General features: G+C 42.0%; 1 protein-coding gene across 1 annotated transcript in view; it reads right to left on the bottom strand.

Moving 5' to 3' along the window:
• UBE2N (ubiquitin conjugating enzyme E2 N) overlaps window positions 1-16,930 on the bottom strand; it is a 53,552-nt gene that overhangs the window by 24,740 nt on the left and 11,882 nt on the right. Inside the window, exon 2 of the mRNA XM_068276804.1 lies at window positions 478-724. Coding sequence (XP_068132905.1) covers window positions 478-724 — 247 coding nt within the window. The remainder of the gene's footprint in view (window positions 1-477; window positions 725-16,930) is intronic.

The raw sequence follows: 16,930 nt of genomic DNA, 5'->3' as shown, positions 1-16,930 counted from the left end.
GTGGCCCATCAATTGGCTACCACTCCTGCCCCACCCCCGATCATTGGAAATCTTCAGTCCTGTCTGACCAATACTTGCAATTGATTTTAGCCCAAAATTGAATATTGGTTGATCAGAAATGTTGTGCAATAGATTCCCGGTAGACATGAGTGGTAGAATTTGCTGAAAACCAAATGGAAAAATCAATGTGTGTGCTGCCTGCTTTAGCTGGCAGAATGCCATACTTTTTACTTTTACAACAAACAAACAAACATCCAATTACTTATGCAGTCCCTAGACAGCACAAAGATTCCCTCAGGTACGACTTGCCTAGTAATTCTACTAGAACACTGTAATCGGATAATTGAAATGAGATGATCTGGACTACGATTATTTGCTGTGAGTAGAGATTTAGATGACCATAATAAAATCCCCCCTGCTATCTAAAACAGGTACAAAAAGGCATCAAGAGCTTTGCTCTGCTGGGAAAATCCTTACCTTTCAAAATATCTAGACATATTCTTCCCAACTTGTCTACATTCGGATGATAGATTTTGGTCATGAAGCGTACTTTAGGAGCTGCCATTGGGTACTCTTCTGGAAGGAATAGTTCAAGCTTAAATGTCCCCCCTTCAAAAGGTGAATCTTGTGGACCTGCAATAACAACGTGGAAATAGCGTGCGTTGCTGTCATCTGGTTCAGCTTTTATTCCAGGAACAGGTTCTGCCATTAAACGCTGGGTTTCCTGCAACACATGAAAGAGAATGCTCAATATAAAATGCACTGGAAAGGATCACTAACTATGTTCTCTATGTGCTCATAGAGGCAAATAACACATTTAGATATCTTAAAATGCACATGAAATAAAATAAAGCCAAGAATTTATACTTACCTGGTGCTTCCTCCAGCCCCCTGTAGGCCATGGGCTTACTTGTACCACAGTCATCTCCGGTGAATTCCCCAGTTGTGCTCTCCTGTGCAAGCCAAGAGCGTTCTGCGCCTACGCAGTTACAGTCTTTGCTAACTGCGCAGAATGCTCCCGGCAAAAGGAGAGCAGTTGGAGGAGTGTGAGAAGGTTCGGAAAGCGGCCGGTACCACACATGTATACTGGAGTGCGTCAGTGCAACTGGAGAATTCACTGGAGCTGACCGCCGGAGGATGACGAGTGAATCCTCGGCCTACAGGGAGTTGGAGGAAGCCCCAGGTAAGTATAAATGCTTGTCTTTATTTTATATCAAGTTTCCTTTAAATAAATATTTACCAAATAACAGAACAAATGTGTACAGTTTAAATCAAAGTGCTCACAAGAATAGCATGAAACAAGAGACGTGTCTGGGTAGCTTATGCAGTACATGAAACACCACAGGGAATGTTCTGATGGCAAAACCTCAATGGTCATGGGGATTTGTGCACTGTTTGTTATTACTGGTCTGCTTGATCAAATCAGGAAAAAATGTCCAATAAAATCAAATGCCAACTATGTTCCTATACAATTAACACCAAGTTATTCATCTTATGTAGGAATGTATACCAAAGTCTTAATATTAGCAGTGTTTTGAGGAATTATGGTAAAGTGATCATGAGAGGATTGCATGTAGGGCATACAATTTAAGAAGCAGAATGGTGCTGTAAAGCCCCATCTACACGATACGATTCTTTGTGCGATTCAATTACGATTCTATTAACGATCCGATTAAATCCGACATGTCCGATTGAGATTCGATTCAACTCGATTTGCCATTGTTTTGCAATGGCAAATCGAATCGAATCCCGATCAGACATGTCGGATATAATCGGATCGTAAATAGAATCGTAATCGAATAGCACAAAGAATCGTATCGTGTAGATTGGGCTTAACACCAAAGACCTAAATATCTGTCTTTAGATACTTGAAAAATACTCAGTTCCCCAACTATTTAACTTATGCCAGTGTAGACATGCAGAACATTTTTCGATTATCTCTGTTTATTCAAAGAATGACTTGCCTTTTATACTTCCATTGAACTAACACTGAAATACACATATAATAAAGTGGATACCAAATTACAATAACTTGAGCATTTTTTATTTTTTTTTTGTAGAGTAAATACTCTCGAAGGGTCTGCTCACACCAGACACATTTTAGAATGCATCATTATATGTGGAATCTCTGGCAGGTTGTACATACAGTATATCTGATCAACCATATGTAAGAGGAACACTGGACACCACCCAGGGAAGCAAAGTTATCCAAACTAGTGTGACTAACCCTTCCCGACCATCTTCCCAAATAGTGACAGCCATTGGCTGCATACACATGCCATAGACATGAAAGGGTCTTTTCTCTGACAGAACTATCAAGGGTTCATTAACATAATATTTCACTGCATGCAAGCTTTGAATAAACATCTATGTCCAGTCTCCTTTGCATTTCACACACATAATAACCAGGGCTATGGAGTCAGTACAAAAATCTTCCGACTCCAACTCCGACTCCTCAGCTTATGAAATCAACGACTCCGACTCCAACTCCAGGTACCCAAAATAGCTCCGACTCCTCGACTCCGACTCCTTAGTCTAATACTTAACAGGGCTGTGGATTTTGTACAAAAATCATCCGACTCCTCAGTTTATGAAATCAACGACTCCGACTCCAACTCCAGGTACCCAAAATAGCTCCGACTCCTCGACTCCGACTCCTTAGTCTAATACTTAACAGGGCTGTGGATTTTGTACAAAAATCATCCGACTCCTCAGTTTATGAAATCAACGACTCCGACTCCAACTCCGGGTGCCCAAAATTGCCCCGACTCCACAGCCCTGATTATAACGCATGCGTTATTCAAGCTTAAAGTTGGCCTCACACCATACAATTAAAAGAATCCAATTCGATAATTTCGATCGGTTTCCCCCTTTCCAAAAAAAATAAAAAATAAAATAAAATAATTGAGAGCTTTTCTTTGTTTTTGATCGATAAATTTGAACAAATTTCCAATTTTTTTTGAAGTTTTGGAGATCGGACGTTTTGGAAATTTCAGACCAACTTTATCAATTATATGGTGTGTGATGGATTGTCAGTTACTTGATGTACAGTTCCAATCAATTTTTTCTGAGCTTTCAATTATTTTATTTATGATTGGGGAAAAATTTCACATAGATTTGTGGCACATTGGTCAGATTTATTAATTGTTACAATCAGTCAGAAAAATGGATTGCTATTCATGAATTGAATAGATATTTTAAAAATGATATGGTGTGTGGCCACCTTTAGGGTCCTTTTATTGTGCGCATTTACAGTGGCAGTGATGCATACTTTCATTGCAATGTGGTGGCTGGATAGTGTAATGGTTAAGGGCTCCGCCTCTGACACAGGAGACCTGGGTTCAAATCTCATCTCTGCCTGTTCAGTAAGGAGTTCTATGGGCAAGACTCCCTAACACTGCTACTGCCTACTGAGTGCGCTCTAGTGGCTGCCTCGCAAGCACTGAGTCCAACAGGAGAAAAGCGCTATACAAAAAAAAGGTATTATTATTCACTGTATGCACTATAAATGTGCGGTGCAACTTTGTAGATACGCTGCAATGCGACTGACAAATACTCTGCTCACAACGTAATCTGAAAGAAGCCTACATGTGAATGTTCATACAATGCAGCAGTTAGCCTGCATGTTGATTCCTGTAGAGGCAGGGAAGACTGACAGGATGTATCCCTTACATTTACTTATCGCAGTGAAACTAGAAAAATGCTTTAGGTTACAAACATCAATATTTTTTGGTGCAGAGCAGAATTCATAGTTCACATATCAGCATTTTTCTAGGTCCTGACGCAGCAACACATGCCCACACCATCACCACTAAGTGTGGCCGGTATTACTGATCCTTACTACAAAGTACTGAATTTGCTTTACAGCACATGAAGTGCAACCTGTGCTGTCCAAATCAAACCACATTTCACTCCTCCATCTGTAAGATGTTCCAAACTGATCTGAATCATCCTGGTTTACAAATGTGCGAGGAACATTGGTGCTACTCTATGGCTTTATTCACAGTGGAAATTGCTGTGAGGCGTAGCGGACGTATTGCAACGTGGCTATCTGCACTTCAATGAATAACAAATGCAACTTGTCAGCCTTCTCGGCATACCAACGCACTGCATGCAGTGCATTACCGCAAGCGTTAAAGTGACAGTGAAGCCTACTTTTCATTGACATTATCCTGCACTGTATGCAACAATGCACAGATAACATCTGCTGTAGTTTTTCCATTCCTGTTTTTACAGGGTACACTACACCCACTGTTATCCTAGCCTTAGAGAAAAGTGCTTAGCACCCTGCTTCTTTTCCATGAGCCTAATTTTTGTTCAGTCTTTCCTACTGGCATGAACACTGAAGCGTAAAGCTCTTCGTATAGTCTTCTGGGACCTTCAGTGGAAAAGTTGTCACTGTGCCCTTGTAGAAATTGACAGGTTGGACACTCCAGGGAATATTTGTCACAGTTCCATTAGGAGATAATGGTTCTCACTTTAGTCAGATGGTGTCCCTAGATAGAACTTTATATATTCAATTAGACCAATATAAAATGCAGTAACTTCTCTCATCTTTCCTGGAATTGATATTGATCATGCCACAATGCTGCTGTACATATATCATTATGGCACACTGGGGTAAACAAAGAATTCCTATCCATTTCCTACATTAGAACCTACACAGCTAGTGGAAATCCCTGAGTAACACTACATACACATTTTAGGTTACGGTTTACATGCGATCAGTGTACAGATATGCTTCTCATCAGGGAGCCAAGCGGTCCATTCTAGAATAGCAGTTGGAAGCAGAAGCCACATACAATAGGGAATATCTCTACACATGCAAGATTGTGATCTGAAATAAACAAGATTAATCGTTGTAGGCATTGAAAATATAGCTTGTACAAAGCAGCTGGAGATGATAAGCACATAACGAATATTAACACTTTATACACAGAGTAGTAGAGTTCCTGAACTTCACGTGGCAAAAAGCTCCCTAAAGCTCCGAGCAGCAAAAAAAAAAAAAAACAAAACACCTACTTACCCGGGGATTCTCCCAGCCCCTATGTCCCTTGCCGTAGCTCCGACAGCGGCACTCGTACAGATGCAATAGGACGACCTGGCGAGATCGGCCTCTGAACCGTTGGGGACCGGGAGCCAGCGGCTGAGAGCAGAGCTGCAGCAAGGGAGGTAGCGGGTGCTAGAGCTGGAGAAAGCCCCGGGTAAGTGGGTGTCTTTATTTTTGCAACTCAGACATTCCCTTTAAGGCCCCATTTACACTGGGAATTGCAAAATTGCTAGTGTTTTTGCAAAGCGATTTTCCTGTGATTTTTCCAGGGCTGTGGAGTCGGAATCGAGGAGTCTGAGTAATTTTGGGCACCGGAAATTGGAGTCGTTGATTTCATAAACTGAGGAGTCGGAGTCAGGAGTCGCATGATTTTTGTACAAAATCCACAGCCCTGTTAAGTATTAGGTTAAGGAGTCGGAGTCATGGTTTCATAAACTGAGGAGTCGGAGTTGGAAGATTTTTGTACCGACTCCACAGCCCTGGATTTTTCACTGTATGGGAAAGAGATTTTGGAGTGATTTTTTTTTTGCGATTCTTTAACGTAATCACTCCAAAATAAAAAAAATGCTGCATGCACGGCAGTTTCAGCTGGCGATCAATAGAGTGAAAACACTGCCATACACTTTACAATGCAGTAGCACTTTTCAAACCTCTAGCAATCCCCAGCACTACTGAAATCGCTAGCAAGATGATCCAGTGTGAATTGGGCCAAACAGGGTTTCCTAAATGGAGATCTGCAATAAAAATGCAGCTGGTGAGGACTGACGTAATATTTGTAAAACTCTAGTTCGCACTAACCTACCTACTTGTCAAAACTTGACGGTCTCGTATCTCAAAAAAAATGTAGTAAAAAATAACTGTGAGAAGAATATGGAGGCTGCCATATTTATTTCCTATTGAATATACCAATACCAGTTGCCTGGCAGCCCTGCTGATCTATTTGGCTGTAGGAGTGTTTGAATAACACCAGAAACAAGCATGCAGCCAATCTTGTCAGATCTGACAATAATGTCAGAAATACCTGGTCTGCTTCATGCTTTTTCAGGGTCTATGGCTAAACGTATTAGAGGCAGAGGTTCAGCAGCATAGCCAGGTAATTGGTATTGCTTAAAAGGAAATAAATATGGCAGCCTTCATATCCCTCTCGCTTCAGTTGTCCTCTAAAGAGTCAGTCCATGTGAACTAATATATTTTAATACATAGCGTATACAGAAAAGTTAATTTATCCAACAAAGGATTGTATCTCTCTATAGTGAAAGCTCTGCATCTTATCTATTAAGTTCTGCATTTCTGCTGTGCAATGAAAAAGGGTCATCACTCTACAAGCAGGGCTATGAAGACTGTACAAAAATCTTCCGACTCCAACTCTGACTTCTCAGAGTACCCAAAATGGCTCAGACTCCTCTACTCCGACGTCTTAGTCTAATGCTGTGTACACACAGATTTTCTGGTCGATTTACTGTCAGATAGATTCTTTCCAACATGTTCGATTTGCTTTCCGATCGATTTCCGAGCATTTTCTGATCGATTTCCCATTAAAGTGAACGGAAAATGCTCGGAAATGGATCGGAAATCAACATGTTGGAAATAATCGATCTGACAGTAAATCGACCAGAAAATCTCAGTGTGTACCCAGTTTAATACTTAACTGGGCTGTGGATTTTGTACAAAATCATCCGACTCCCGGCTTCGACTCCTCAGTTTGTGAAACCTCCGACTCCAACTCAAGAATACCCAAAATTGCTCCAACTCCTCCACTCTGACTTCATGAACAAAAGTGGAAAAATAGGCTAAAATAGAGATTATAGCAGCAAGCCTACCACTGAACAGACAACATGCCAGCAAAATGACTGAAGCCTTGTACACATGCTAGACAGTTCTCATCCGAAGCAGCCGGTGGAAAAGACTTTTCACGATTCCTATGTCAAAGTAGCAGCCCTAGCGATTTAAAAATAGTTAGCTTTTTGCGATTTTAAGCAAAGCGCTCTAGGTGGAAAAGGGCCCTTACTGCACAGACCGAAAGCCAATTCTCCTGTGTTGCAATACACAATTCTAGGAAAAAATGTATCCCTGGAGTGGAGCTTTAATCAAAACACAACCCCATCAAATAACCAATACATACAAAACAGGTGGAAAACAATATCTTTTTACAAGTCAATTCAACTGGGAAAACTTAAAAATTAGCATCCAGCAATAACGTTACAGGTCGCATTCACAGGGGTATGTTGCGGAGCTGCGTTATAAACTCTTATAACGCAGCTTACTGCACTGCAATGCTAAGCCTATGTGACGTTAGCGTTGCATTGTAACCAGGGCTGTGGAGTCTGTACAAAAATCTTCCGACTCCAACTCAGACTCCTCAGTTTCTGAAACCACGACTCCGACTACCCAAAATTGCTCAGACTCCGACTCCTTAGTCTAATACTTAACAGGGCTGTGGATTTTGTACAAAAATCATCCGACTCCGACTCCTCAGTTTCTGAAACCACGACTCCGACTCCAACTCCGACTCCAGGTGCCCAAAATTGCCCCGACTCCAAAGCCCTGATTGTAACGCTTAGCGTTATGTTAACTCACTGCTTACAGTGCGTTACCTCTAAACGGCACACGTTACCAGGTACAGGAAAGCACACTTTTCATTGCCTGTATGCTTTACTGTACCTACTGTATGCAACGGTAACGCAGCATTAATGTGAGTTAACTTTTTTTGTGTTGCGTTGCAAGGCTGCGTTGTGACTTTAATGACGCATTACAACGCAACATCCCATTGTGAACAGCCTAAGGCATATTGGTTGGAATTGCAGGTATGGTATTCTGAAAAGTGTAAGCTCAGCCAGATAACATTCTCCATTCAAGATGAAGCATCCTCAGTGACGCACATCACTGGTAAACCACTTGTAATTATCAAACACAGCATGTCAGATATTCCAAGTACTGTTAATGGTGACAGATACTTTGCTGCAGATGAAAAAACTGGCTTCTTTCCTGGATTTCATAGGTGACCTCCAAGCACGAGATAACAAAATAAGCCCCTATTAGACTGGGGTTACCAAATGTGGTGGCCTAAAACATATAAGGGAGCTTCCTGATTCATAATATCATTGCCATGTGTGACACTATTCTTAGAAAAAAATATATAGCTTAGTTATGGATAGGATGGTAAAGGGTTTGAAAAGCTTTTTTAAAATTGTTATTGCTCTTCACTGACTCCATCTGTGAGAATCTCTATATGTCTTATCAAGATAGGCATTGAGAAATACTGACTGAGACAGCCACAAAGAAAACACTGTTTGTCACACTGGGACGAGAAAGGGCAGCACGGTGGCATAGTGGTTAGCTCTCTCGCCTTGCAGCGCTTGGCCCCTGGTTAGAATCCCAGCCAGGGCACTATCTGCAAAGAGTTTGCATGTTCTCTCAGTGTCTGTGTGGGTTTTCTCCGGGCACTCCAGTTTCCTCCCACATTCCAAAAACATACGGATAAGTTAATTGGCTCCCCCTAAAAAAAAAAAAAAAAAAAAATAGGCCCTAGACCACAGTACTGACACTACATAATATAGACATATGGCAATGGTAGGGATTAGATTGTGAGCTCCTTTGAGGGGACAGTTAGTGACAAGATAGATATATATATATATATATATATATATATATATATATATATATATATATATACACACACTGTACAGCGCTGTGTAATATGTCGGCGCTATATGAATACTAAATAATAATAATAATAATAATAATAATAATGGTAGTGTTTCTTGCTGTCCTGCAACTTCACAAAGACACAAAGACCCATGGAGGTAACAGGGACACAAAGCAGAGGTAATTGGCATCAGCTCCCACTAAAGGATAAACTGTGCAGCAAGTTATAGAGGATTATCTGGTGGTGTTAAAACTATTATAGAGATAGAGATAACAATAGAGTTTTCTTCGGGGGTGGGGCTATGAGCCAGAAGTCGGCCGATTCGGGGCTTTGGTGGGAGGACTTCAGGGGGGCAAGAAAGCGCAGGTAATTACATCTTTTTCCGGTAATCCATCCTGGAATCAGCCTGTTGCTTCCACAACGGGAAAAATAGGGATTGAAAACAAGTGCTCCACTGTGCTGCTTTGCAGCTCCAAAAGATTGTGGACTGTGCATGAGCGTCCTGCACCTCCTCGATCATGTTCCTATGGCTTGTAGCATTCTGCACATTCGCAGTTTAAGCCTTTATGAACTGCACATGCAAAGAAAGCTACCCAGCCTTGAGAAGGTGTGTGGTGCGCACATTAGCCTGCGACTAGTCCAGTCAGCAAGCTTTCGGAGGGGCACAGCAGCAAAATAGAGCAGATAAGGGGGAAACCAAGTGACCTGTAAAGCTCCCCCCCAATATCTCAGGTTTACTTAAAGTGGTCTGAAACTCCGACATAACATTCAATAAAAATGTGTTTTCCTACTTTTTATTACTCATACAGTTATATTTGCTTTTGTGCATAAGTAATATTGGCCTCAATTCACTAAGCTTATCTCCTGTCTTTAATAACGTTTCTAGAGTTGTTACAATGGTGACGAGGCATGTAGTATTCAGGAAACATTTTACCTCAGGCAAACCTAAAGTTAACTCTTCTGTCTTTAAGTTAACTCTCCAATCCTTAAAATAACTCCAGAGTTAAAGACAGGCTGTTAATTAACTGCGTGTGAAAATAACTACAGAGGAGGTAATTTAACTACAGAGGAGGTAACTTAAGGAATGAAGAGATAAAATAACTCTCTCACTGTGTGGAGGTAAGTTTTCTCTTGCCTTATCTCCAGCGTGATCTTAGTGAATTGAGGCCATAGGCCTCAATTCACTAAGATCATGCTGGAGATAATAAGGCAAGAGTAACGTGTAGTTTATTGTGCCCAAAAAGCGATCACTGCATTTTATTCAAACTGCTTTTTATTATATATTAACAACTTCTAATGAGTGAGTGAGCGAGCGAGCGAGCGAGCGTGTGTCACAGAGAGCTACTTTTCACCCATTACACTGTGTTTACACACATTGTAATAACATTGGAATGTAAACAAAGATGTTGTTATCTCCAGTTTGGATGCGGATTTGAAGCTCAATAGCAGGACAAAGTGCTTTGTTTAACCATTTCAGTGATGTTCTGCTAAAACAAATTCTAGGATAGTAAGCTGTGAGGAATCTTTTAGAGCAAATTAGAAATGATGACTTTTAGACCACTTTAAAGTACCAGTAATCTTTGAAAGCAAAATATAAGATAATGAATAGGTATCTGAAAATGAATTGCAATATGTGATATAGTGAATGCGATATGCTTATTTACGGTTTCATGGAACTATTCTTTAAAAAGGTAGAGTAGTGGGGTGTCTTGACACCCTAAAGAAAAATTGCAGGAAATAAACCGGGAGCCCGGTAGTGCAATATGTTTGGGTACAGTATTCGTAATGAAAAAGGAAATGGATGCTCTACTCACAAAGGCGGGTTGCAACCGGGCAACCACCCACAGTAATCAGGTGGAGACAATGAACCGGATATCCACTCTGGGTGGTCCGGATGGACCTGGATGCGGTTGCTCTCCTAGATAAAAGTGACAGGTTTCCACCAGGGCTGTGGAGTCGGAGAAAAAATGCACTGACTCCCGCCTCCTAATGAATTTGTAACTGTGATTAAAATAGAAAATATGATAAAATGTTCTATTTCTCAAATAATAGTTATTAAAAATAATGTATATATACAGTACATACACAGTAATAGCTGTGCTTAGTCCACAAAAATGAAATAAACCAATCAAAATTAGTTACTAGTGCTGCTTCAATAAAGCACTCCCCGTATTTTTAAGGTCAGATATACATATCTGATTATGACTGTATATATGATGTGTACACAGCAATCTCTTATATATACTAAATAACATCTATGCTGTAAGAATAAAGCCTGATGTGTAGCCGTGTCACTAATAGAGATGGTCAATGAAATGGAAATAAGATGGAAATAATTCTGCGTTGATTCGGATTTATGCAAATGTACGCACTGCACTCTCTTTGCTCATGAAATTAAATAATTTGATATGTTAAAATTAAATTTGGTTTGGTGACTACAAATTAAATGGTACCTGAGAAGGATGAAAAGAAAAGTTTTATACATACCTGGGGCTTCTTCCAGCCCCCTTCAGGCTAATCAGTCACTCGCTGTCCACCTCCACCACCTGGATCTTCTGCTTTGAGTCCTGGTAATTCAGTCAGTCAGCGCAGTCCGGCCAGAAGCGTTCTGCACCTGCGCAGGCGTGTTCACACGCGAAACAGCTGTAGACAGGGGGCATATGTATACTTGGAACGTCGTGATTAAATAAAGAGGAACTTCAAGGAGTGTGCCGGAGTCCGCCTTTCTTTTGTATACATGTAAAGCCTGATGTGTAGCTGTGTCACTAATAGAGATGGTCAATGAGATGAAAATAATTCTGCATTGATGCTGGTTTATGCAAATGTACTTTGCTCATGAAATCAAATATTTTGATATGTTGTTAAAATTTGGTTTGGTGATTACAAATTAAAGGGTACCTGAGACGGATGAAAAGTAAAGTTTTATACATACCTGGGGCTTCCTCCAGCCCCCTTCAGGCCAATCAGTCCCTCGCTGTCCTCCACCACCTGGATCTTCTGCTATGAGTCCTGGTAATTCAGCCAGTCAGCGCAGTCCAGCCACATGCCGCTCCCACAGCCAGGAACATTCTGCACCTGCGCAATATTGCAGCACAGGTGTAGTATGTTCCTGGCGGCGGAGTGTGTGCATGCGCACTACGCCCGACTGGCTCAAGTACCTGGACTCATAGCAGAAGATCCAGGTGGTGGAGGAGGAAAACGAGGGACTAATTATCCTGAAGGCGGCTGGAGGAAGCCCCAGGTATGTATAAAACTTTAATTTCATCTGTCTTAGGTTTACTTTGTTACACAGTACTATACTCTACACATGCACTCCCCACAGAGCTGCAGGGAATCCACTGAGAATGTTGTGCACATTGAACACAGAGGTGTTGTCTGTCACCCATAAACCTTGTTCAGATTGCGCATGAAGAATGTGTAATAGAGGAAGAATCTCCTCATTCCCCTGCAGAGTACCTGCACATCATTCTTACATGCACCCACACTTACATTGCCTAGGGCCTGATACATGTTCTTTGTTCCGGTTTGTACCTTTTACAAGTACTCTTACCAAGGACTAGTTTTAGTCTAAGGGGAATAAATATGGTAGTCTACATAGCATTCTCACTTTTGTTGTCATGTAAAATTCCTAAGCGTTGGCAGTTAGAGACGAATTTTCCCGTTACATACTTTTAATCAACAAAATTGTAATATGCAAATTAGAGGCGTCGGAGTTGAGGAGTCTGAGTCGGAGGAATCCTAAACTGAGGAGTCGGATTCGAAGTCGGTAGATTTTTGGACCGACTCCACAGCCCTGGTTTCCACTGTGGTGGGGACCACTTGTGGTCTGTCTTAACCCCACCAAGCCTGTGCAAAATGAAAACTTTTTGTTTACACAAAAGTTTTCGTCACTGAGTTAAGTCACCCCAATCTTTTCCATTTTATGCTGTTTTTAAATGTTTTTATACACACACACACACACACATCAGGGCGCCTCTTTTCCCCATATTGTATTCATTAAAAAGTTAAAGGAGGCGGCAGAGCCGAATGCCTATCAAGTGATTTATCCACAAGGAGATTACCATGGAATAGTTATAAAAACAGCTGTTATTTAGAATAAATTTTACTTGTAAACACAGTAATTCATGTATCTTCTAATATGGAAATCCAGTGTTTAACCACCCTGGCGTTCTGATTAAATCGCCAGGGTGGCTGCGGGAGGGTTTTTTTTAAATAAAAAAAAAACTATTTCATGCAGCCAACTGAAAGTTGGCTGCATGAAAGCCCACTAGAGGGCGCTCCGGAGGCGATCTTCCGATCGCCTCCGGCGCCCAGAATAAACAAGGAAGGCCGCAATGAGCGGCCTTCCTTGTTTTGCTTATATCGTCGCCATAGCGACGAGCGGAGTGACGTCATCGACGTCAGCCGACGTCGTGACGTCAGCCGCCTCCGATCCAGCCCTTAGCGCTGGCCGGAACTTTTTGTTCCGGCTGCGCAGGGCTCAGGCGGCTAGGGGGGCCCTCTTTCGCCGCTGCTCGCGGCGAATCGCCGCAGAGCGGCGGCGATCAGGCAGCACACGCGGCTGGCAAAGTGCCGGCTGCGTGTGCTGCTTTTTATTTCATCAAAATCGGCCCAGCAGGGCCTGAGCGGCAGCCGCTGGCGGTGTTGGACGAGCTGAGCTCGTCCAGACCGCTCAGCTGGTTAACTTTTTATTATTCGCTATACTTGTAGTGCAGCGCTGTGCAGGGGTGCGTACTTCACCTAAATTCAAGAATTACAAAAGCTATTTTAAACTGAAATACAATTTTTGCTGCCAAATATAAAACAGCAAGCAGAAGCGAAGCTCTAGATGAACACAGTGAATCCAGCGCAGGAGACTTGGGCGCACAGGGAGTAACTTCGGGGCTGTCAAAAGACGGAGCTGAAGTTACTTTTAAAACACAATAATTCGGCTTCCAGCAATTGCTGGAAGCCAAATTATTTCATTTCCCACCTTCCATGGTGGCCTTGAGGGGGAATAGTATTTAAAGGGAACCTAAACTGAGAAGGATATGGATTTTTACTTTTAAAATAATACCAGTTGACTGACTCTCCTGCTGATCCTGTGTCTCTAATACTTTTAGCCAGAGCCCCTGAACAAGCATGCGGATCAGGTGCTCTGACTGAAGTCAAACTGGATTAGCTGCATGCTTGTTTCAGGTGTGTGATCCAGATACTACTGCTGCAAATTGATCAGCAGGAGTGTCAGGCAACTGGTATTGTTTAAAAGGAAAAATCCATATCCCTCTCAATTTAGGTTCCCTTTAACACGGCCGGGACCTGTGCAGCAGCAGCATCAGCCATATGGCGGCTGTATCCTGCGCCCAAGTCTCCCGTGCCGATTCCTCTCATACACGCTCTGGAAGTAAGTGCCCAGTACTCCAAGATGCACTGCAGACTTAGGGCTGTATGCCACCAAGAATTGCCAATTGCCTACTAGTCTTGCTGATTGCTTTGGCTGTAATGCCTGAATCGCAGTCTGGTTCACACTAGGCAAGAAACTGGTCCAGTTCATGGAACGGACTGTAACGGAGACGTCTCTGATGCTATGTTAAACATAGGATCCATCCCAGGATCCCAGCATGCACGACATTACCAGATACTGACAGTGGACCTGAACCTGAACTCTTGCCCAGGACAGAAGGAAAACAGAGACATGCACCCTGTATGTGTTTAGAGAGTTTAGCCTGTCTAATTCCCTCTCATCTATGACTAAGCACAAGTTGTAATTTCATCCCACAGCTGTGCCAGCTGACTGTCACGGTAGAGAGGTAACTGGCAGGAGTGGAAGTAGACACATTGCAATTTTATTGTAAGATTTGTATCAGCTGTAATAGAGAAATGTTTTTGTTTAAAGGTTATTATGCTATTGCTTTTGTTTTAGAGCAGAAAGTAAGTTCTGAGTTCAGGTCCACTTGAACAGAAAAGGGGGGGGGGGTTGTTTCTAGAGAGCACCCCCGCATAAGATCTTAAAAGCATTAGCTACTACTTATCTTGCCCTCAGCGAGTATAAATAATACATTTTCATACTAGTGGCGCAAGTGACACCAGGGATGTCCTTCGTCCCCACTCATCTTTGCCCCAACTTTGGAAGCCTTCCTTTGTAAGATCACAGCCAACCCCAATATTAAGTGACTCAAATTTCCCTGCTCCAATCCCAAAGTTGCTACTTTTCTAGGGAACCTAAACTGAGGAGGACAGGGATTTTTCCTTTTAAAATAATACCAGTTGCCCGACTCTCCTGCTGATCCTGTGTCTCTAATACTTTTAGCCACAGCCCCTCAACAAGCATGCAGATCAGGTGCTCTGATGGAAGTCAGACTGGATTAGCTGCATGCTTGTTTCAGGTGTGTGATTCAGTCACTACTGCAGCCAAAGAGATCAGCAGGACTGACAAGCAACTGGTATTGTTTAAAAGGAAACATCCATATCCCTCTCAGTTAAGGTTCCCTTTAAATTATTATTCTATCTTACAAATTTGCACACACCCCCTCCTAACCTGATGAATAATTTGAAAGTTATGGTAAGTTCTCTAATTTAAAAATAAACCACAATACATATGAAGCACTGGGCATGGCTCTGTCCCCAGAGAACAGGAACCTTATGACACAGAATTTTTTTATGTAGATAGTGCTAGACAGGTCTGTCATTTCTAGAGTAAGGCTAGGTCCACACTTGTCCGTTCAGGATCGGATCCTTTTTATACGGATCAGTTTTGGTTTTTTTCCCTAAAAAAAATGAGGCTAAGGTGTAGCCACAGGGGAAACGTCCCCGGCCTCCGTTGTTCATTGGGCGGCATTACAGGAAGTGACGCAAGGAAGTTCCCCGTTCACCGCTTGCTACATTAGATTCATTTTAAATTTAAATTATTGAAACTAGCTTGAGAGAGAGCAGGGACAGGGGGACCAAGGTGAGGGGGGGGGGGGGGGGAAGGACTCCCCCTCCCCACTACCACCCCCATCCTGGCTGCTTCCCCCCTCTAGCATGGTGGCCCCCTCTCACCCACAGGCTGTGACACAGAAATTTTTTCTGTGTCCAAAACTGCCTGTGTAGAGGGGGATCAGTTTTCCTATTCATTTTCACTACCCCTCCGTGTATGCGGGAGCGATCAGGGTACGTAAATGTTGCAAATCCGGACCATCCATTCAGGTTTTGAAAACTGGTCCCCCTGAACACAGACGGATCTGTTTTTTTTTATGGGTGGCTCCAGTTTTGATCCATCCTGAAAAAAGGAGCCATGGATATGTTAACAGACCAAGTGTGAACCTAGCCTTTCCCCATGGAGAGATAAGGAATGGCAGTTCTGAACATAAGGCATTTAGGGGCCCATACAATGGTTGATTTCAGCCATCAATCGACGGCCGATTTGACCACTCTGATCGAATCAGCTAAAAAACGATGCAACAGGGAGCATGATTGATTGCACTGTCTGATAACGTATAATGCTATGAGCTGTTAATTTACAACTGCGTCTGATCGTCTTGAATTTTCCATCCTATCCAATCAAAATTACTATCAATGCGGTTCCTTGCATTATAAATTGAGTGATTGAATCTGCCGGCAAAAATGTATGCATGTACTGCCCATTTGGTGGCCAAGAGTGAGCAGGACTGCTATGCAAAAAAGATAGTGATTGAAGGGCGCCTGCAACTGTTTAAGGATATGTACTATTACTTTCTCCTGCTGCTTTTTCCTCAAGGTCCGGTGTCTCCCCTTATCCCCTTCCAAAGTACAAAAACAAAAAAAAATTCTATAGAGGATAGCGCTGGATGTAGAGTACTGTTTTATTTATATGGTCATAAATTTTAATGCACAAAATTAGTTTCCAGAGTAGATTGTGAATATATATCCACTCGTAATAAAATGTTCCCTTATCAATGTACAGAATCGTTTTTTCCTTCCTTTAGTATAAATAAATGAATATTAAAGGAACAAGATAAAATGAAACTTGGTTGAAAGAATAGTTAAAATAAATAAAAAAATAAAAATCATAAAACAAACACTTAAATTCCCATAGGAGCAAGACTCAGGCTTCTTAATCATAATTAGTAAATCCTGAATACGTATTTGGTATGCTCCAATAGAACCGTTACAATCCCCATGCCTCTCACTCACACTGGAGCCACCAGATACCCCTCGATACACCTATCTGCTGTCTAAAAAGATTCCTGTGGGGTCTATATCTATGCTATAGAACTGTACATTGCACCAGATAG

This window comes from Hyperolius riggenbachi, chromosome 3 (genome assembly GCF_040937935.1).
Source record: "Hyperolius riggenbachi isolate aHypRig1 chromosome 3, aHypRig1.pri, whole genome shotgun sequence".
Classification (NCBI taxonomy): Eukaryota; Metazoa; Chordata; class Amphibia; order Anura; family Hyperoliidae; genus Hyperolius; species Hyperolius riggenbachi.
This window is presented reverse-complemented; position numbering and strand designations above follow the sequence as displayed.